This window comes from Delphinapterus leucas, chromosome 1 (genome assembly GCF_059928025.1).
Source record: "Delphinapterus leucas isolate spDelLeu-1000000601 "Yukka" chromosome 1, BTC_Dleu_Yukka2, whole genome shotgun sequence".
Classification (NCBI taxonomy): Eukaryota; Metazoa; Chordata; class Mammalia; order Artiodactyla; family Monodontidae; genus Delphinapterus; species Delphinapterus leucas.
Window position 1 is genome coordinate 186,039,528 of NC_143129.1, and position 20,426 is coordinate 186,059,953.

The 20,426-nt window shown below is 64.3% G+C and overlaps 2 protein-coding genes across 4 annotated transcripts in view; one reads left to right on the plus strand and one right to left on the minus strand.

Annotated features, from left to right (window-relative positions):
- The first annotated feature begins 24 nt into the window (after positions 1-24).
- On the plus strand, positions 25-4,749 carry TNFRSF25 (TNF receptor superfamily member 25). 3 transcript variants are annotated; one of them, XM_022598631.2, is made up of 10 exons: positions 25-120; positions 658-775; positions 962-1,096; positions 1,443-1,610; positions 1,704-1,782; positions 2,553-2,608; positions 2,695-2,814; positions 2,996-3,030; positions 3,496-3,676; positions 3,848-4,749. In XM_022598631.2, the coding sequence occupies exons 1-10, from the start codon at positions 79-81 to the stop codon at positions 4,168-4,170; spliced, it is 1,257 nt and encodes a 418-aa protein (XP_022454339.1). In that variant the 5' UTR covers positions 25-78; the 3' UTR covers positions 4,171-4,749. The 3 variants fall into 3 exon arrangements, with proteins under 3 accessions (XP_022454339.1, XP_089758011.1, XP_022454340.1); XM_089901885.1 differs by having other exon boundaries at positions 2,707-2,814; positions 3,848-4,747; XM_022598632.2 differs by having other exon boundaries at positions 26-120; positions 2,707-2,814; positions 2,993-3,030; positions 3,848-4,742.
- Positions 4,750-6,861: 2,112 nt separating this feature from the next.
- Positions 6,862-20,426, minus strand: part of ESPN (espin) — a 29,640-nt gene continuing 16,075 nt past the window's right edge. Inside the window, 8 exon segments of the mRNA XM_089901888.1 lie at positions 6,862-9,531; positions 11,323-11,586; positions 11,663-11,808; positions 12,914-12,940; positions 14,278-14,473; positions 14,564-14,725; positions 17,412-17,683; positions 18,880-19,081. Of these exon segments, the coding sequence (XP_089758014.1) occupies positions 7,759-9,531; positions 11,323-11,586; positions 11,663-11,808; positions 12,914-12,940; positions 14,278-14,473; positions 14,564-14,725; positions 17,412-17,683; positions 18,880-19,081 (3,042 nt within the window). The 3' untranslated portion in view covers positions 6,862-7,758.

Sequence of the window (20,426 nt, forward strand, 5' to 3'; positions counted from 1 at the left end):
CCGGCCTGGGCCCCACCTGCGGCGGGCGGAGCGGGGAAGCCCGGGTCGGGTCGAGGGCCCAGCGTGGCGCCCAGGGCCATGGAGCCGCGGCCCGGGGCGTGTGCGGCGGCGCTGGCTGCGGTGAGTGGGGTCGCGGGGGCACGACCTCGAGGCTGGCCGGGACCTGAGTCCCCGAGGCGGCGGAGGAAGGGGACGCGGGGATGGGGTGGGGGTGGGGATAGGAGCCTCCGATCCTGCCTCGCTGGGGGCTGGGCCGGCCCCTCTTCCGACCTAAGTTAGAGGTTCAGCCGGGGTGGGGCCCTTCCGCCGAGAGGAAACACCCTCTCGGGGCGGGAGGGATCTGGGGTCCCCAGGCAGAGAAAGATCAGGGCCCCCCACCTTAGCAAGGGCGTGGGTGGGGGTGGGGACCGCCTGCTGCCCAGTCTTGAGGGAGGGGCTGGCGGGAACCCTCTTCTCTGCCCCTCTCAAGCCTGGTCTGTGCACAGGGGAAGGAAGTTAGTCCAGAGCCCCACCGATGGGCACCCCTTTGGGGCAAGAACCTGAGAAGTGGGCTGCTCTGTGGGCAAATGCTGGGGCCCCTGAAGGCTGGGGAGACCGGGTAGAGAGAGCCCCCCGCCTGGGCAGCCAGGCTGGGAGCCAGCAGCCCCTGTCCCCCAGGCACTCCTCCTGCTGCTGGGTGCCCAGGGCCAGGGCAGCACTCCCAGCCCCAGGTGTGACTGTGTGCACAGCTTCCAGATGAGGAGTGGTCTGGTCTGCTGCGGGGGCTGCCCAGCAGGTGAGCGGCTGAAGGAGTGGGAGGGACATGGCAGGAAGTGAGGGCCGATGGGGCAGGCAGGGGTCAGGAGGGCTGGGGAGTGGTGGTAGGCAGGCCAGGGATGGGGCGAGGGGAGGCTGGGAGGGAAGTAGGGAGCCCGGGATAAGAAGGTGGCAGCCCTCTTTGACCCCAGGCTGGGTTCCACAGGGCACTACTTGAAGGCCCCCTGCACAAAGCCCTGTGGCATCTCCACCTGTCTCCCGTGCCCCCGGGGCACCTTCCTGGCCTGGGAGAACCACCACAAGACCCGCTGTGCCCGCTGCCAGGCCTGTGATGAGGAAGGTGCGGGGCTGCCTGGCGCTTGGGGGCAGGGCGGCTCTGGAGGACAGGCCCTGGCCGGGGTCCTTCTGAAGAAAGCGGCTGGCTCGAGCCCAGCCTTTGGCTGGGAGAGCCCTGTGCACACCCCACCCTGGGGCCCTCTACCCTGATCCTGCCTCAGGATGCCTTTGTGCCCTCTCATCCTGGTGACCTTCCAGCCTCTGCTCTGTGGTGATCTCCACATTTCTCTCACTTTGGGGGTGGCCCTGTCTCTGGTCTCCTCATCTCCATTCTCCAGGGGACCTGTCCTGCCTCTCTGTGGGGCTCTTTGGCTCTGACAGCCTCTGCTCTCCCCCATCTCCCCTGCCAGCCTCCCAGGTGGCCCTGAAGAACTGCTCGGCGGTGGCAGACACCCACTGCGGCTGCAAGCCAGGCTGGTTCATGGACTGCGTCGTCAGCCAGTGTCCCCACAGCTCTCCCTTTCGCTGCCACCCGTGCCCAGACTGTGAGGCCCTGCACCGCCGCACGCGGGCCCCCTGTGGGTACCCCCGATCCGGGCCATCTACTCCCACACCCCCTTCCCCTGCCTCCTTCTCTCCCGTCCTGACCCACACCATCTCCCGGACCACAGGTTCCAGCGGAGACACTCACTGTGGGACCTGTCTGCCCGGCTTCTATGAATATGGCAACAGCTGCATGTCCTGTCCCACGTAACTTCCTGGCTGCCCTGGGCTGGGGGGAGGGAGGCTGGGAGCAGAGTGGGGATCGAGGGTCAGGGAGGAGGGGGCTTGACCCTATGGTAAGTGGATCCCACCTCAGGCAAACCTGGATGGTAAAGAGAAATTTGAATTCACCTTATGTCAGATACATAAAGGGGCATATCTTCACTTTATGTCATACTTTGCTTTAGTAATCCTTCCAGCCCTACGTTAAGGATAGGATGTGTCACTTACAGAGAGAGTCGCGTTAATATAGTTTCAAAACTTGGGCTGAGACTCAAGATCTGCCCCTTGTTCTCCTTGTTCTCGGAGGGATCTTGGGCGAGTTACTTCACCTCTCCAATCTGTGGGCTCCCCATCTGAACGTGGGAGTGTTAGTGGCTCTCCCCAGGGCTCTGATTAAGGGGTGACTAACTTTATTCACGCATCTGCTCCACAAGTGTTTCTTGAGCTTCTATCATTTCCAGACACCGTTCTAGGTGCTGGGGCAACAACAGGAAACAAAACAGGCAAATCCCAGAGTTGACATTCTGGTGACCCTCAGTCTAGTCTAGAAGAAGCTCAGTAAGTAGTGTTTGTTGTTACTGTTATGGACACCAGTGACGTTTCAGCAGTACTTGGGGAACATTCTTGGGTAGAGTGAGGCTCTCAGCAGGGAAGGGCCTCCAGGATGGAGAAGATGTCAGGTGGTCCTGAGCAGTCCCACCCCCTCCCCCCGGTGTGTACTCCCTCACCCTCCACCGCATCCCCTCCCCTTGCAGGAGCACCCTTGGGGGCTGTCCTGGGCCTTGTGTGGCTGTCTGTGGCTGGAGGCAGGGTAGGTGGTGAAATGGAGACGCCAATGGGAGAGCTGGGATGGGCCGAGGGGAGGGTGGGGGATGGCTACCACCCGCCACCCACCAGCTGCTCTTTCAGTGTTCTGGGTCCAGGTGCTCCTGGCAGCCCTGGTGGTCCCACTCCTGCTTGGTGCCACCCTGACCTACACATACCGCCGCTGCCAGCTTTGCAAGGCCATAGTTCCTGGTAAGCGCACGTGCGCCCACGTTCCTAGAGGCCTGGGGTCAGGATGGGTAGCCCAGAGCCCATTCAGCCTGATCCAGTGGGGGAAAACTGAGGCAGGGAGCGCTGGGAGTGGGTGCCGAGGGACGCAGGTTCCGGAGCCTTGCCTGGTTGCCGATTAAACTCTCTTGGTGTCTCTCAGCAGGTGGAGCTGGGGTGGAGGCCCTGACCCCGCTGCAGGTAAGATTCTCAGTAGCGTTCTAGGATGAGTGAGCAAGCCTTCCGGAGCTGAGCGGTAGGGCCTTATTATAACTCGTGATCCCAGCGCGGTGCCTGTAGCTGGCACGCAGTAGACCTCACGGACACATGTGCTGAGTTATCAGCAAGTGAGAGCAGCTCAGGGCCCGTCCTCGGGTGGCTCTGAGGCTACGGGGGTCCAGACAGGTAAACAGGAGCGAACAGCTCAGTAGGAAGAGTGTCACCACGGTGAGGCCTCTACCAGGATTGGCGGAACAAGGAGAGGGCAGGAGGGGCAGGGCGTTCCAGGCAGGATAGCTCGTCTACTGGGTCACAGTGAGAGAGCATGGCCACCGGGGGAGGTGCCACCGGGGGATGTTTGCTGACTGAGCCAGGGATGCCCACCCCCGGCCAGAGACCCCAGAGTCAGGCAAGCGAGGCTGACCTGGGGCCTCTCTTGGCTTCCAGGCCACCCACCTCTCACCCCCGGACAGCAGCCCCACCCTTCTGGTAACACCCAGCAGCAGTGAGAAGGTCTGCACCGTCCAGCTGATAGGCAGCAGCTGGACCTCTGGCTCTCCCCAGGCCCAGGAGGCGCCCTGTCCAGAGGTGACGTGGTCCTGGGACCAGCTGCCCAGCAGAGCTCTTGGTAAGGGATTTCAGGGGCCTGAGGCCTTGACCCCATTCTCCTGAGTCCGAGGTGATAAGCTGTGCTTTCCTGAGGCCACTTGCCCACTTCCCGTCCCCTAACTGACCAGGCGGACCTCCCTGCCCGGCGGGGCCCCTGCCCGCATTCCCCATTGGCTCTCTCTGGCCGCAGGCCCGCCGCCCCCGCCCTCGCCGGCGCCCCCTGCAGGCTCGGCGGCCGCCATGCTCCAGCCGGGGCCGCAGCTCTACGACGTGATGGACGCGGTGCCCGCGCGGCGCTGGAAGGAGTTCGTGCGCACGCTGGGGCTGCGCGAGGCGGAGATCGAGGCGGTGGAGGTGGAGGTCGGGCGCTTCCGCGACCAGCAGTACGAGATGCTCAAGCGCTGGCGCCAGCAGCAGCCCGCGGGCTTGGGCGCCGTCTACGCCGCCCTGGAGCGCATGGGGCTGGACGGCTGCGCCGAGGACCTGCGGAGCCGCCTGCAGCGTGGCCCGTGACGCCGGGGCCCACCCGCCACTTCGAGGCTCTGGTGGCCCTTGCAGAAGCCCTAAGTACGGTTACTTATGCGTGTAGACATTTAATGTCACTTATTAAGCCCCTGGCACGGCCCTGCGTAGCAGCGCCAGCCAGCCTCACCCCTGCGCGCCCCCAAGGTTCCAGTTAAGGCGAGGAAGCGCCAACGACCATCAGCTGTTTCTCGGCCTGTGTTTGGCTGAGGCCTTGGTAGTATTAAAAATCTATGAAGAAAAGCTGCTGCTTGGTGTTTCCGCGGGACTGGGGATGTTAAGTGGCCCAGGCTTGGTTTTCCCAGGGGCGTCGAAAGGGCCAGAAGTCTTGCCACCCACGGCGGAGGCCAGTGTGGCCCTTAGCCCAAGCCTGCCCCTCGGGCTCCGCCGTGGCCCAGTTACCCCGAGGAGAGGAAGTCGCGGTGACGACGAGTTACAGTGAGCATGAGCCCCGGGCGGCTGAGAGAGCTTTAATGCGGGTGTGAGATGGCAGGGACCGGGGAGGCAGCAGTTGGAGACACAGCTTCAGGATCCCTCGTCCTCCACTCACTCCACCAGGACCGTGAAAGCGTCCGGGGAGTGTGGGGCCTGGCTGGGGACGGCGCGCAGACTTGGAGGTGGGGCGCCGGGAGCGGCAACGCTGTCCCGACGGGCAGTTTGCAGTTTTCATCGCTTCTGGTAAACAAATGACTGAGAGGAAACCCTCGGCGTGGATGGGAAATGCGGCCGGGGCTAGGCCGGGCGCTGATCTGGGTCAGGGAGAGAGGAAAACCCCTTCCCCGAGCGCGGGGCCTGCCTCCGCCCAGGATGCGCCAGCGACGCGGGTTCCGGGGTGCAGGGGAGGGGGCGGCAGCAGGGCGCGCGACCCGCAGGAAACCAAGGTCACCACCCACGGGGCTGGGGAGAGCTCTGCACACTTTGACATTCAACGAACATGCAAATATATGTAAGTAGGCATGCAAATAAGCAGCGTCTTTTTGCGTCAACAGCTTGGGCACTTTTTCTGGGCGACTGCGGCGGCGGGCGCGCTCCAGCGTCGCCCGGGGCTGGGGATGCGGGTACGGGGGAAGGGGGGGTTGCCCGGGGTAGGGGGTCAAGGAGGGGTTCCAGCGCGGGAGGGGAGGGCGGCGCGGCTCCCAGCCCTTCGGCCCGGGCCTGGCAGGCTGGGGCGGGGTCTGGGGGCGGCCCCAAGCTCGCGAGGCTGCGAGCAGGAGGGCGGCGTCTAGTACTTAGCGATGTCCCCCTTCTTCAGGATGATCTGTCGCTGCCAGGGCGCCAGCTTGCTCTCGTCGTAGCCGAGCGTCCGCAGCTTCTCCGACTGCTCTTTCTCCCGCTGCATCTCCTCCTGCTTCTGTCGTTCCTCCTCTTTCCTGGGCATGGGGTGGGGGGCACAGTCCCGGGCAAGGGTGAGAGGGTGGGCCAGGCCCCATTTGGGGGAGGGGTCACCGGTGGCAAGGAGTGGGTTACTGAGGGCAGGGGCTGGGTTGCTGGAGACAGAGGCACTCATGAATGGTGGGCAGGGCAATGGGTTGTAGGGGTAAAAGGTGACTGGGGACAGGGGGTGGGTTAGGAGGCATGTGGGCGGGATTGCTGGGGACAGAGGAGCTTGACTGGGGGCAGACTGGGGTCACTGGGGGACACACAGGAGCTGGGAAAGCGAGAGGCTGTAGCTGGGTTATTGCTGGCTGGGGGTGTTACTGGAAACAGAGGTGCCGGGTCACAGTGTGACAGAGAGCAAGGAGGGCGTGGTGCAGGGGCTAGGACCCAAGTTCCTGGGGACTGGGGTTGGGCTGCTGGGGAATAGAGGGGCCACATCATTGGGAGACAGGGGCTGGGTGATTAGGGACAGGTTATTAGACCACGGCTAGATCTGCACTGGTGATGAGGTAGCCGCTCAGTACGTGTGGCTGTTTGATGAGCGCACGAACTGTTGGCACTGAGATGCCCTGTAGGTGCAAATGCTCATCGCATCTCGCAGACAGTTTTAAAAAAGTGTAAGACATCCCAATGATCTTCATAATTATTATTATTGGGTTAAGATAGACTAAGTTCACTCATCTTTTTATTTTTTCACCGTGGCTCAACTTATACATCTATCAGACAGCACTCGGCTAGATTACTAAGGGCAGAAACTAAAGATCTGAGGGACAGATGCTCTAGGTTATCGATACTGAGGTTGGGTTAACTGCAAGGCAGAAAGGCTAGGTTAACGGGAGATGGGGGCTGGGTAATTGGGGACAGGTCATTACAGCGTAAGAGCAAGACTTTGAGGTGCAGTGGGTAAGTTCCTGGGGGAGAGGGGTCTGGCGGCATTACTGGGAGCAAAGACACTGTGCTAACAGGGCTGAGTGACAAGGGGATGTGCTCAAGATTGGGGCTGGAGGAAGGGGCCAAAGGACTGTGACTGGGTGGGGGGAGGGGACACAGGTTGGGCCCAGCCCCACACTCACCGCTTCTGCTCCCTGGAAGAAAAGAGATGGCGTTAGTTGCTGCCACCACCTCAGGGACACGCTCAAGACACCCTGCCAAGCCCCGCATCTTCCTCAGCTCACCTCTCCTCTTCCAGCTTCTTCCGCAGGATGTCCCGCCTCCAGGCGGGCATGCTGGCCAGCCAGGCCTCCTCCTCCTTCTCCTGAAACACAGCACAAGGCTTCAGGGCCAGCATGGGCTGGGACACGGGGGTCAGCGGGGGTGTTCCCCCACCCAGGGGAGCTGCATGAGTCAGGGACAACGGGACACAGATGGGGTCGCAGGAAGAGACTCTTTTGATGCCCTTCTATAGGGCAAATGGATGAGGACTCAGGCCCCCGTGTCCCAGAGGCGGCGCCAGAGAGGTCAGAGCTGAGTGTAGGAGGCGTAGGAGAGGAGCAGAGGGGGCAGGGTGGGGTGGATAGATGGCTCCAGGCCCCTGGCCCAGAATCTCTGGGCACACTCATACGTGGGCCTCCACAGATCCTGCCTGCTCAGAGAGGCTCAGGCCGGCCCCTGGTTCCACTGTGAAGGACCTTCTCTTCCATGCCTGTCCTATTCAGAGAGCGGGTAGACGCTAGCTCTACAATCGTGTGGCTGCAATGACATGGGGGTGGGGGCATCCAACACAGGCAGCTTACAGCAAAGTGTTTTATTACTTGCATGTTACAGAGGAGAAAGGGTCTGGACACGTCACACGAACACTGCACATGTGGCTCCCTTGACCTCAGCCAAAGTGGTACCTATGAACTCCAGTGAAAAACCAAAGAAAGAAAGAGAGCCACACTGCCCCAAGGGGGACCCACAGTCCCGCACTCAGAGGGGCTGCTGCTTCCACCTGGCTCCACACGGAGCCAGGCATCGCTGGAGAGCCAGAGGGGGACACCTGGTTGGCTCTGTGTCGTGCCCTGCCCATTCTGGCCAACACCCCACAACCGGCCACCGTGGGATCTCAAAGGCTGAGGCAGCCTGGTTCTGGGCACTCTGGCTTTTCCAAGGCCACTCGTCCTGTCCTGGTTTCTTCCTGCCGTATTCTGACCTCTGGAGGGCATCAGACAGGCATCCAGGCCCGGGTTAAGACGCTTGAGGGTAAATTCCGAATTCTGCGGCTCAGATGTCAAAAAGCTCTGCCTCCTTCTCCTTCCAGAAGGAGAAGCTGCGGTCGATGTACCGGCAGATGTCCTCATTGCTGAACTCGCCCATCTCAGATACCAGCTCCAGGGGTTCTTCGGCGGGGGCTTCGGAACTAGGAGGGTCCGACGTCGGGGGAGGCGCGGCTGGCGGGGGTGGGGACGGGGGCTGCGGCTCAGGGGCCGGCGCCTCTGGCTGCCCTTCTGGCCAGTCGCCCGTCTGAGCTGGAGCGGCCTCTTCGGCCGGCTCCCTCTCTTCCTTATCCGTCCCTTCCTTTTGCTCTTTCTCCACCTCTTCTTCCCGGGCCGGCTCAGCCTCCGGGGTGTCTCCGAAGAACTGGCGCCTGAGGTCCTCGAAGCCGTCGCTCCAGCCGCGCCGGCCGGCCTCCACCTCCTCGAGTACCACGCGGTGGAAGAGACGGATGAGCTCCCAAGGGTGGCTGCCCAGCCGGTCGAACATCTCGTAGCACAGCAGGTGGCGAAACTTGCGCTCCTCGCGGCTCAGGCCCATTTCGAGCAGCTGGAAGTAGCCGAGCATGAAGAGGTCGAGCGTGAGGCTGTCGTAGCGCCGGGGCGCGCCGCCGTCGAGGGGCGGCAAGAAGTGCTCGGGCCAGTATAAGCCGTGTGACAGGCCCGGGCCGCGAGGCGGGCGCGCCGGCACCTGCCGCAGCAGGCTCCGCCAGTGGCCCAGCAGCTTGCCCACCACCTGCCGCTGCTTCAGCAGGCGCAGCAGCCGCTCGTCCGGGCCATCGCCCGCCGGCGGCTGGGAGGCGTCGGCTGCCTCCGGGCCGGGGTCGGCGCCGGCGGCCACCACGCGGGGCAGCAGTCTGCGCAGGCGCACCTGGGCGTGGCGCCCGGGGCCGCGGAAGGTCCACTTGCGCCAGTGCTCCAGGAAAAGGTAGACGATGCGCTCCTTGCGCATGTCGATATAGTCCTGGACGCCTCGCAGCTCGGTGGAGGGTGGCGGCCTGCGCGCCAACTGCTCGGGCTCGGGCAGCGCCGCCTGGCGTCCTGGCGCCTCGGGTGGGCCCAGGACGCCCAGGGGCTCCCCCGCGGCCGGCAGGCCGTTGACGGCGGCGGCGCTTGGCTCGCCGGTACCGGCCACCACGTAGTCCTCCTCGAGGATGGGCTCGCGGCGCGGGGCGCCGGCGGGCAGAGAGAGCTTTCGGGGCGGGCCGCGCGCCGGCGCCGAGCCCTGGGCGCGCCGCTCGTAGGTGGCGCGGAGGTGCCGCACCGAGACGCCGCACTCGAGGATCTCGCGCGCCACGGCCTCGCGGCACCAGCTGAGCGAATGCGAGCGGCCCAAGCAGAGCGGGCCCGGCCGCCAGGGGGCGTCGGTCAGCGGCGGCAGCGGCTGGCCTGTGTCGGCGGCAAGTAGCTCGGCCAGGTGCGCGGGCCGTCCGCCCAGCGCAGCCAGCAGCGTGGCCATGCTCTTGAGCAGCTTGGAGATCTTGCTGCACCAGGCAGGCAGGCTGGCTGCGCGGCCGTGCATGCGGCGCGGGTCGACGGTGAAGCGCGGCGCCGACAGGGCGGCCGAGATGGGCAGCAGCTGCTCCAGCTCCAACTCCAGCTGCTCCAGGCGCGCCTCCAGCTTCTGCGCCTTGTGCAACACTTGCAGGTTCTCGATTTGCTGCTCGATGCGGAGGATGTCGGCCTCGGTCATGAGCTCGCCGAAGGGCCCGAGGATGCCGTTGTACTCGCGGGAGTACCTCCAGCCCTCGCGGGGGTAGCAGCACGAGCTGGCGGCCGTCAGCTAAGGCGGGGAAGACAAGAGAGGGGAGGGAGGCGCGTCTCCCTCTGGCCCGGCTCCCGCAGCGGCCGCCGGGGGCGCCTTTTGCATGTCCCGGGTGGTGTAATGGCTCCGCGGGGCTGCGTTTGCAGGGACGGGCCGCGCCTGGCCGGCGGGCAATTACACTGGGACGAGGCTTCGGCCCAGGCCGCCGCTCCGGGCGCTGGGCAGTGTCCACTCTGGTCGCTGGCAGGGACACAGCCGGTCGCTGGGCGCTGTTGCAGAGGCAGGGCCGGCAGATGGGGTCTCCACACCTGGCTTGGTCGCTCATTACACCGCCCAAGGAACATGCAAAAGGCGTTGAAGCTGCGGCAGACGGCAGCCCCCTCCCTCCCCATCCAAGGTCTGCGATTTCGAGGCCACACCTCACCCCAGGCAGATGACCCCTAATCAAACTCCCCTGAGGCCCAAGACCTCCCTGTCCGTGCTGTCAGTTTTACTGCTGAATGAGAGGCCCTTAAAGTGGCTGAAGCTGTGGCTTTCACCCCTCTTCCCACCCTCTCTGACTCCTGGAATAATGATACAACTTACAGAGCTAGGCTTGCCAGGCACTCATAGTCTCATCTGTTCCTCATTTTAGTGCCGGGTTTTTCCAGCCCAGGTGGAGGGGAGGGGCTGCCGTCACCTCCTCACAGGCCTCCCAGTTCATCCCGGCCCCCCACCGCCCCCCACACAAAGATGTTTCCCAAATACAAATATGACGATGCCAACTTCTCCGCTTAACCCCACTCCCAGGCTCCCCACTACTCCAGGAGAAAGTCCACTGTCTTCAAGGCCAGGCCTTAGTTATCTGGCCACTCCTGACGTCTCCACTCCACCCCTTTCAGTGGTAATGTCTTGGAGCTACCACACCCACTCTGACCGTCAGGCCTCCCCGGTCCTTCCTGCTCGCTCTTTGACCCACTTCTTCCCCTGTCCACTTCTTCCTCATCTTCCAAGTCTACCTGAGACATCACTTTCTCCTCCCCTACCACCACCCCAAACCAAACAGGTTGGTTGGTTGGTTTAGGGCTGCCCCAGTCCTCTGCCCTCCCCATCAGAGCACCTGCCCACTTGCTCACTCTCACATTGCCCTGTTTTGTCTCCTTGGGGGCACTTATCACTCGACTAAGGTGCTGTGCTTGCTTGTTGGTTGACACACCCTCCCCCACCGGCCCTGACATATTCACCGTGAATCCCCAGAGGCGACAACAGTGTGTAACACATAGACGGTGCCGGGGGGATGTCTGTTGAGCAGATCAATGGCAAACTATCCTGCCAGCCAGGGATGATCAACCCATCCGACAGATGAGAAACCTGAGGCTGGATGAGGCTCAGTATCAGTGGAAAGTGGTAGTTCACGGAAAGAGCCCAGGCCAGTCTGACTACGACCAAAAGCCTCTTGGTTACTCATGTGGTCCCTTGGATGAGTCAACCTCACCCGAGAGCTTGTCAGAAACGCAGAATCCCATCCCCACCCAGAGCACCTGAATCAGAAAAAGCATTTTAATAAGATCACGGGCGATTTGAGGGCATTTTAGACTTTGATAAACACTGCCATCGCATTAAAGGACAGGCTGTTGTGGGGTGGTGCTGGTGGTGGAGACTGGGAACCATCCCAGGAGAGGGATGGTGGTCCAATCGTGCTTTTTCCCCGAAGGTAATGGAAGCCGTCTGAGGCGGAAAGGCCCCGGGCAGATTGGGGGATGATGTGGGGCATGGGCTGCGGACCCAGCTGCGGACCCCAGGGCCCTCTGTGAGCCCAACCCCGCCCACCTTCCGCCTCTGCTCCTCCTCCTCCCGCATCTTCAGCTGCAGCTTGCGCACCATGACTTGGCGCTTCCACTCGGGGATGGGCCGGCCCTGCTCGTCGTGCGTGGGGATGAGCGCCTCCACGTCGAGCTGCACGCCCGGCGCAGGGGTGGCAGGCGGCGCCGGCGCCACGCTGCCGTTGAGCAGTGGCTGGGACCCCGCGGCCGGCGGGGTGGGGCTCCGGGCCCGTGACGGTGCCGGCGAGGCCGGCGGCAGCGGCGAGTCGGGCTGCGGGGGAGAAGCGGCGGGGCTGAGTGCCGGGTGGGCGGGGTCGAGGGGCTGGGGCGTCTGTCGCATCGCCTACCTGGGAGGCCGGCTGCCCACTGCCCGAGAACACCGTGGTCAGCCCCTTGCTCTGCGGCGTCGGCTTCAGACTCTTGCCTGCCTTGATCTCAGCCAGTAGCTCTGAGTTGTCGCCCGTCGGGGACATCATGTTGAAAGACTTGGTGCCTGCGCGGAGGCAGGAAAGGAGACGCTGGCCTGGTGTGAGGCCCGCGTCCCCGCCACCCGCTACCTGCTCTCCGCTGCCCCCTTCCCCAAGTCAGCGCAGGCCGGGGCCTTCCCTTGGGCTCAGAGGGCAGCTCTCCAGGTCCCGGGTCCCGCAGGCAGCTCTCTGGGACCCCAGAGGCGGGTCCTCAGCTGGCAGCCCGCGCAGCCCCTCCATCCTCCCGACCCTACTCACGGGGTGTGGAGCCCCCGCCTGGAGGCCCCTGGGAGTTCATGATAGCTCCTGGGCCGGCCCTGGGGCCTCTAGCGTATATCTCTGACCAGCGCACTGAGTGCCGAGCTCCAGAACACTACCTGGGGCCAGCCACCCGACCTTTGTCCCGGCTTCCCCGGCCCGGCCCCGCCAGGGTGGAGCCTCCCTCTGGCCATCTCTCTGCACCAGCAAACCCCAGCGACCCTTGGACTGAGTCACCTGGGGCTTCCATGGCTATAGACTCGGGACCCTGGATGCCAGAAGCCAGCTGGCCCCCTTCCCCCCCCACACCCACAGACAGACACACGCGCAGACGCACTGGTTGCAAGCCCAGACGGAGAACACTTATGGCAAAGCGCAGCGCAGCTCTGGTGGACCCGGGAAAGCCGAGACCTTACTAAGGATATAGGGTCGGGGCACTCAGGACGAGGGGCCAGGCGGACGACATGCAAATGCGCGGCGCGGAGTTTGCATTTTCCGAGGAGGCCGGCGGAGGTGAATGGAGTTGGGGGAGGGTTGTCTTTAGAGACTGAAGAAGGGGTCAGGGCTGGGTGAGGGGGAAAAAGGGGGCCAACAGCTTCTGGGTTCCCCGGGCTGGGGATCCCAGAGCGCGGTAGTGGGAGGGGAGAAAGGGAAAAGTGCCGGTGGGCGCCGGCTGCGGGCTCATTTCTTTAGGCAAAACCGTCTGCCCGGCACAGAATGCGGGTAGAACCTGTAGTGTCCAGGACCCCTCGCCTGCCGGCCCCTGGTCCCGTCCTTTCCTCAAGACCCCAGCCCGTCAGCCTGGCTTTTCCTGAGCGTGCCCTGTGCCCCGCCCCCGCGCCTCAGCCAGGAGCCGCGCACGCAGCTACTCACTCTTCCTGTGTCTCAGCACTCTCACTTCTAGGGGCCGACAAGAGAGAAGTGACAGCGAAGTTAGGAGAGGGAGGGGGCTGGGGTGAGGCTAGGACATCACAGAGAGCAAGAGAGGGCCAGGGAGGACAGGAGGAGGGGAGATGCGCGGGGGCAGGCGGGGCGGGGTGGTGGTGGTGAGAGGAGGAACTTTCCGGTCCGTCTGACCCTGGCTTAGGCTGCTCTGGGGCTCCACAAGGGTGGTCCGCTCAGTTCCCAGCTTTGTTGGTGCCCCTGAGGGCTGGGATGGGCTGCCATTGGCCCTGGCCCCCCTAGCAAGGGCCTCAATCTTGGCATTGGGATGGGATAGGGCACCCAGCCCAGGCTCTGCTGCGAAGGGGTGTCTGGAGAAGCCCAGAGTCTATTTTTCTTCTGTTCCTAGTTTCAGCCTTGCTCCAGGCTGCCAAGAGAAGGCACTGACCTCAAAGCTGGGGGCCTTTCTGGACGCTCAGCTGACGGTGGACATGCTACCATGGGCTGTGGTCTGCAGGGGCTGCGGCTCCATAGGTACCCCAAGGAGCCCAGGCTGGCCCTACCCTGGACGCTACTGCAGCCTTCCATCCCTAGCCAGGGAAATGAAGCTTTGGATGCTACCACTAAGCATGGTCCACGAACCGAGTGGCTGCGTGAGGAGAGCAGCTCGGCCACCCCCCGCCGGGCTGGAATGGAAGCATCAGCACCCAGATACCACCTCCTGGGCCTTCCAGGAGCCCCGGCGTGCGGGAGACTGTCCCGCATTTCAGAAGAGAAGCCCAGGAATCCCGGTCACCAGTCTAGCTCTTAAAAAGGATGCTCGGGGATTCAGCAGGAGGGGGAGGGCAGCGCACGGTGAGTCACTGGCCTTGACCCTATAGCCAGGCCTGGGGCCGTCGCTAGCTTGGGAGAACAAGGGAAAGCAGCCAGGAGTGGAAGAGTGACTCAGGATAGATGTGGGGCAGGAAGAAGGTTGGCCAGCAACCCTGCCTCCTTGAAGCTAATTCTACTTCTCTGAGTTTCCCTCTAGCACCACCAGCTCATCAGAAACAGCAGCCAACAGAGCTGGGAGGCCTTCCCTACTGGGTGGAAGGCAGGGCCAGAGAGGGAAGGGGACTTGCCCCAGGTCACACAGCCTTGTCCTGCTCTGGCAGGACCTAAAGCAACCCCAAGTCTCCCCTTAGGGTCAAGTCCTCATTGGGGTGGGGCTGCAGAAAGATCAAAGAGCAAAAGAGGAAGCACCAGGGCAGTGGCAGCTGTCCGGGGCGGGGGCGGGGGGGGGAGGAGGGGGTCTTGGTTTCCCTCCCCCTTCAGGGATAGCGCCGCCCCCCATCCCTCAACCCGCCCCTACTCACTACCAGTAGACGAGGAGGAGCGACGCTGCCCGCAGCCAGGGCCAGAGCCCTCGAAGGGCAGAGGAGGAGCGGGCGGCGGCGAGCTCAGGGCCTCGGGCAGGGGCGGCGGCGGCGGGGGCGGCGGGGGCAGCTCCCTAGACGTCTTGGGGTCCGCGCCGCAGCCGTTGTGCACGTGGTTCCCGGGGAGCAGCGCCGCCTGCGGGGGAGCGGAGGGGCCAGCGAGTGAGACGCGGGCGGCCCGGCCGGGTCCCGGGCGGCCGGCGGGTGCGGGCTGGCGGGCACGCACCTCCTCGCTGTGCGCCATGCCCGGGCGCGCGGCCAGCGGCTCCCCGGGGTAGCGGCCCAGCTGGCGGTAGTAGTCCCCCGTGCTGGGCTGCTTGCTGAAGGCGCGGGGCTTGCGGCTGGAGTCCTGCCTCCGCAGCCCGTTGCGGCCGTCGCGGGAGCTCAGCTGCGGGAAGACAGCGGGCGAAGTGAGCTTCGGGCACTTGTCCCTTCCGCCTCCCACATCCCTCTCCCCGCCTCCCCAACTCTTAACCTTCCGAGGGCTCGTGGCCAGCCGCGGTCCCAGACCCTCCTGTTCTCAGAGCGGGGATGGGGCGAGGGTCCTGCGGGCCTCGGTGAAAGGGCACTCTCGGTCGGCCCCACAGGGAGGGGCTCTGGGCGCGGGCCAAGGGGCGCAGGGGCCCCCACTGTGGCTAGAAGGGGCGGGCCGAGGGGCGGGGTGGCCCAGCCCAAACGCCAGGGGGAGCTGGAGAAAGGGTAGCTCCCAGCTTAGTCAGCGCTAAGGCCTCAGCCGTACCCCACTCCCAGCGACCAGACGGTCCCACGCGAAACCAAGGCTTCGCGCAACCCTCCTTTGCGGGAGTTCCGCCCCGAGGAAGTCCACTGCTTGCCCAGGGCCCTCAGCCGCCCGGCCCCGGCCTGGGGCTGCTCCTACCTGCGACCGTGCCGGTGGCCCCCGCTGTGCACCTGGCAGCGGGGGCGGCATGGACTCGACACCTGCGCTACCTGATCCTTCCTCTCAGGTTACAGCCCAGCCCGCCCGCCCGCGCCTATGAGCGCCTGAGAGCTCTGTCGGCCTGACATCACCCAGGGCCTGCCAATCCCGGGCCGAAACCCCCAGCAGCCGGGAATGCCACGGGGGCGCCCACTGCTCCGCCAACACCTGGCTGCTGCGCCGCGCCTACCCCACAGGCCAGATGTGGCCCCACCCCCCTGCGCCTCTCTCCCTCCGTTCTGGGCTGAGCACCCCAGGCTTCATCCCCCTACTCACTCCCTCCATCCGCCAGAGACAGAATTTGGGCCTCACCACGGGCAGTGGAGCCCCCCACGTCTGGCCCCCCGGGTTCCGGGTCACGCCCCCGCCCTTTCCCTCCCGCATCTGGAAACCATCGCCGGCTGCGTAAGGGACACCGACACCCGCGCCCAAGCCTCGGGTTTCAGGGGCGGCAGGCCGGGCTCGGGTGACAGCGCGGGCAGCCCACTCCGTCGCATCTGCCCCCCACTAAGCCCAGCCCGGGAAGAAAGACAGGAGGCGCAAGGGCCAAAGGCCAAGTCACCTGGCAGGGGCTGTCCCCTGCCCCACCCCCAGTCCGAGCGTCCCCACGGTGGCCCCGGACCCTCCAAGCCCCACCCGGCCGGGCTCACGTTGCAAGGAAACGCGACACCGCGGGATTTGTTTTCTGGGCCAGCCTGCCCCCTCGGCGCCCCCTGCATCCCCGAGGCGCAGACGCCGCGACCCTGCTCCTGCCCGCGGTCCGGAAAAAGCCGGGGAGTGGGGCGGGGGGGGCGCGGGGCACACAAAGGGCCCTTGTGGAGCGGCCCAGCGCCTGCCGCCGGGCACGCACACAACGGGAGAGGCACGGCACCTCGCAGTCCTGGCGTTCTGGCTCAGGGGAGGGGCCGCCTGTCCTGTGGCTTGGGGCAGGGCCCACACGCCTGGCCTGCAAAGTCCGCTGGCCCTAGGCCCCCTGCAGGCCTCTCCTGGGCCGCCTTCACTTTCTGGAGATGAAAGAGGAACCCACTGAGGGCCTGGTCTGAGGTAGCAAGAAGACTTGCAGTGGAGCTGTGTCCTCCCCTTCCCCCAGCCGGTGGCCCTGCGATGTGGGTCACCTGCGGGAACTGTTTACTGAGCTTGGCCCTGGAGCAGCTTGCCTTGGGCTCGAGAGAGAACTACAAAGTCAGGGTTCCCACAGGACCCTAGGGGGGCTCTATCTGAGTTCCCACAGGACCCTAGGGGGGCTCTATCCCACACTCAGCCACCTGGGGCCTCAGGCTGCCCTCCCCTGCGGCCTCAGACCAGCCTCCCTCTGTCCTCTTGACTAGAACCCCAGGGCTTCCTCTGGGCCTCCTTGCCCAGGACTCTCAGAGCTGTGCAGACCAGCCCTCTGCCCCCTCCCCTGCTCCAAAGCCTCGGCCAGGAACCCACAGGCCCTGCATCCGGGCACCCCACACTCAAAGTGCCCGCACCGGATTCGGCCCCTTCTTACAAGCCTGCTTCTCCCCAGGGCGCCCATCTCAGGACTGGCTTGTCTACCCACCTGGGAGCTGAAGCCCCAAACTGGGGAGCCAGCCTCCATGTTACCCCCGCGTCCAGCCCCCAATGCTGAGAGGGTGCTGAGCCCTGCGGGTGCCCCCTCCCCTGGCCTCCACCCTCCTCCCAGCCCTCACCTTCACACTGCCTGCATCTCCCACCCGAAGACACTCCCTTGGGACCCTTTCTCCACCTGAGCCCGGAGCTGGGCACGAGTACGCCTGTGGAGACGCAGTTTGCACATATGCTCTGCCGATTCCATGAGCTCCCTGCCACTCTGTGCAAGAGGTGGTGAGGACCCAGCTCCCAGGGAGGCATGGCTATCTGGGTATATGTTCCTTCCCCCCGCCCTGCCCCCCAGTCCCCAAAGGGTGCTGGCTTTGTCTTCCTCATCTCTCTGTCCCCAGTGCTCAGCCCTGAGTCGCCATGGGGCTGACCGGAAGCTTTGACTCCTGAACAGGCCATTGGACCAGGACCACCTCCCCCCGCCCCCGCCGCCCGCCCTGTACCCACGAGCCGGGCCACCTGCTGGCCTCTGCTGCCCCCCCCATCAGCCCACTCCCGGGGCCGGACGGCAGGCAGGTTGGTGAGGGTTCACTACCTCCTTCTTGAAGGCCTCGGTCTCCACATGGCGGAGTTTGTTCTTCGTCTGCGTGTAGATGTCAGCTGCTTGTAGCCCCGCGGGGGGCTTGGGAGCTGGGTAGCCTGGCGGGGGTGGGGGCATCTGGGTGCCTGGGGGTGAGAATGGTGGAGGGAAGCTAGGTGGTGGCAGTGGTGCTTTGGGTCTCTCCATCCTGCTCCGGGGCAGGCCCGGCTCTGGGCTCAGCATGTCCATGTAGCTCTGTATGTCTGCAGCTCTCGTGCTGGGAAGCCCTGGGACAGAGGGAAGGCTGGGTTTGGGAGTTTGCAAAGAGGCTGCCCCCAGGCCCAAGGCCCCCTCCTGCCCGGAAAAAACCTTCCACGGGAGTAGGCAGGCTCCGGGTGCAGACTGACACGGCCCCACCGTGGGCCCCGCAGGGCCGGGTCCACCCTCGCCCTGGCCCTGCCCACTTGCAGCCTTGCACTCGTTGGGGAAAGGCCTGTGCTCAGGTTTGAGCGGAACTGGCAGGGGGCCGCGGGCTCCAAGACAGGGCTGCGGAGCACAGCCACCTGGAGCGTGGAGGGGTGGCTCCTCGGGGCGGATGTGGCCGGGCAGGCGGCGCGGGTACCGACGGCCACACCGCATCTTTGCAGGGGCCCAGCAGCTCTGCAGGCCGCCACCTGGCGGCGTAAAGCAGGCATCGCAGGTGGACAGACACCTAAGCTCAGGGCGTGGTCAGCATGTGTGAACATGTGTGCCTGGCTTCTGCCTGAGTGTGCATTCGTGTATGTTCCTGAATGTGTGTACGTGCTTCTTTGTACTTATTTTTATTTTTATTTTTTTTGCGGTACGCGGGCCTCTCCCTGCCATGGCCTCTCCCGTTGCAGAGCACAGGCTCCGGATGCGCAGGTCCAGCGGCCATGGCTCACGGGCCTAGCTGCTCTGCGGCATGTGGGATCCTCCCGGACCGGGGCATGAACTCGTGTCCCCTGCATCGGCAGGCGGACTCTCAACCACTGCGCCACCAGGGAAGCCCTTCTTTGTACTTGTGAATGTGTTCGCATTGGTCTGTGGACCTGGGGTGCACGAGTGCGCACATGGAGCGTAGGTGTCTGTATGGTTCTGTACATGTGGTTGTGCATTCATACCTGTATGTTGTGTGTACACATGTGTAGGTGTGCACTCTTGAGTGTGGGCAGGTGTGTGTAGTGTCTGGGGAACATTTCGTGTGTGTGTGTGAAGATGCTGAACTGCGTGTGGGCTGCACGCGGCTTTTGTTGGCGGGAGGGTACCTGTGAATGTACAGGCATGTCTGTGATGGACACCCACAAGCCTGAGTGTCACCTGTCCTCCACAGAACCAGCCCTCCTGGTGACCTGGGCAGCCTCCAGTGTCAGCTGCGGGCAGAGTGGGCTCAGGGATGGTCCTCAGGGCGCAGTGGTCTGGCTCCAGTTGGCTCTCCCTCCCCCCTCTCCCCAGGCCCACTCACCACGCGGGGGGCGCCGGCCCTTGATGCTGGAGTGGCTGGAGGAGCAGGACCCGTAGTTGGACAGGGTGCTGGCCGGCGAGCTGAGGTCAAAGTTCGGTGGCTGGACAGACGTGGTGGTGTTGGGTGAGGACATGCCCGAGTCAGGCTGCTTGGTCTCCAGGTCAGCGGATGGATCCCGTGACAGCACACGGTGCTCCACGCTCTGAGCGGGAGAGGGGGCTGTGAGGGCAACCCCGCTCCAAAGACCAGCACACCCTGGGCCAGGGTCCTGCTCGGGCACACCCTCGCTGTGTGACCTCGGTCAAGCCACTTCCCTCTCTGGGCTCCCTTCCCCATCATCTCTCAGGTTCTTCCCAGGCTAAGATTCAAACCCAGCCCCGCAGCGGCAGGACCACGGATTCCTGGGAAACTCCCAGCCCTGGCTGGTCTCTGCTCAGCGGGGTTGAGAGGCTCTGCTCAGAAGAGAGAGAGGATGCTGGGCTGGACCCCAAGCGAGGGCGGCCACAGCAGCCTTACTCCTTTCCCATCAATGGGCAGAGGGCCAGGCTCCAGCGCGGCGAGGAGGCACCGGCGCTGCTGCAGCGGGTGGGAGCATTTGCAGTAGCTGGGGATAGGGGAGGGGTGCACGGCACCTCCAACTTGCAGGAAAGACTGAACTCCCGACCTGGCCAGCAACCACCCTGTCTCTCCTTGCCGGAGAGACGGCAAGGAATCCCAACATGAGCCTAGCCCCTATCTCCTGATGGGGCCTTTGGGGAAAGGATGGGGCCTGGGGTGGCCCAGCTGAGCTGGGGAGGGGCAACCTGAGCTCAGCCATCCCCCACCACTGCCTCTCCCCTGCCCACAGGCCTGACCCTCCCTCCTGGGAGCGGGCTGGGGTGGGGGCCATGCTTACGTTGCCCATGCTGGCCCTGCTGCCGGCAAGGCTGCGGCTCGCTTGCTTGCTGCCTCCTGCCCAGGCCAGCTCCTCCCTGCCTGAGAACTGTCACAGGTCCCCCGGGAACGGGAGGCAGGCCTGGCACCAGGTAACGGCTGGTAAGCGGCCATGCTCATTGGCCCCGTAATTAGGGGCTCTGCGGGAGTGTTTGCCTTTTCTGGGCCAGTATCCTCCATGGCTTGAATCTGTCACTGCCGCAGCTGGGCCCGCCTTGTGAGGGGGCCAGGTCCTCCACACTCCACCCAGTTCGGGGGGGCCAGGCCCTGCTGCCTAACCCCTGAGACAAGGGGAGCCATAGGAGCTGGGCTTGGCGGGGGGCAGCCTGAACATGCTCTTTCCTTGGCTGGCTGAGGTGGGTACTTGCCCAGCCCTAACAGAGGTTAGGGGCAAAGGCTTTGCAGCCCGGGGGGATGGCTTCAAATTTCATCTCCTCCACTTACTAGCTACATGACCTTTCCATCACTTGTCCTTTCTGTCTGTACCTGAGTTTCTTCATCTGTTAATGGGTATAACAGTACTGCCTGCCCCGTTATGTTATAACAAAGATTTTCAAAGTTAGTGAAGTGCCAGGGCATGGTAGCCAGTAAATGCCATATGTGTCAGCTGTTAG

Coding starts and splice junctions, on each gene's coding strand:
- TNFRSF25 (XM_022598631.2), top strand. CDS start 79: ATGGAGCCGCGGCCCGGGGCGTGTGCGGCGGCGCTGGCTGCG. Junction 2,815..2,995: donor TTGCAAGGCCATAGTTCCTG/GTAAGCGCACGT, acceptor GTCTCTCAGCAG/GTGGAGCTGGGGTGGAGGCC. Junction 3,677..3,847: donor GCTGCCCAGCAGAGCTCTTG/GTAAGGGATTTC, acceptor CTCTGGCCGCAG/GCCCGCCGCCCCCGCCCTCG.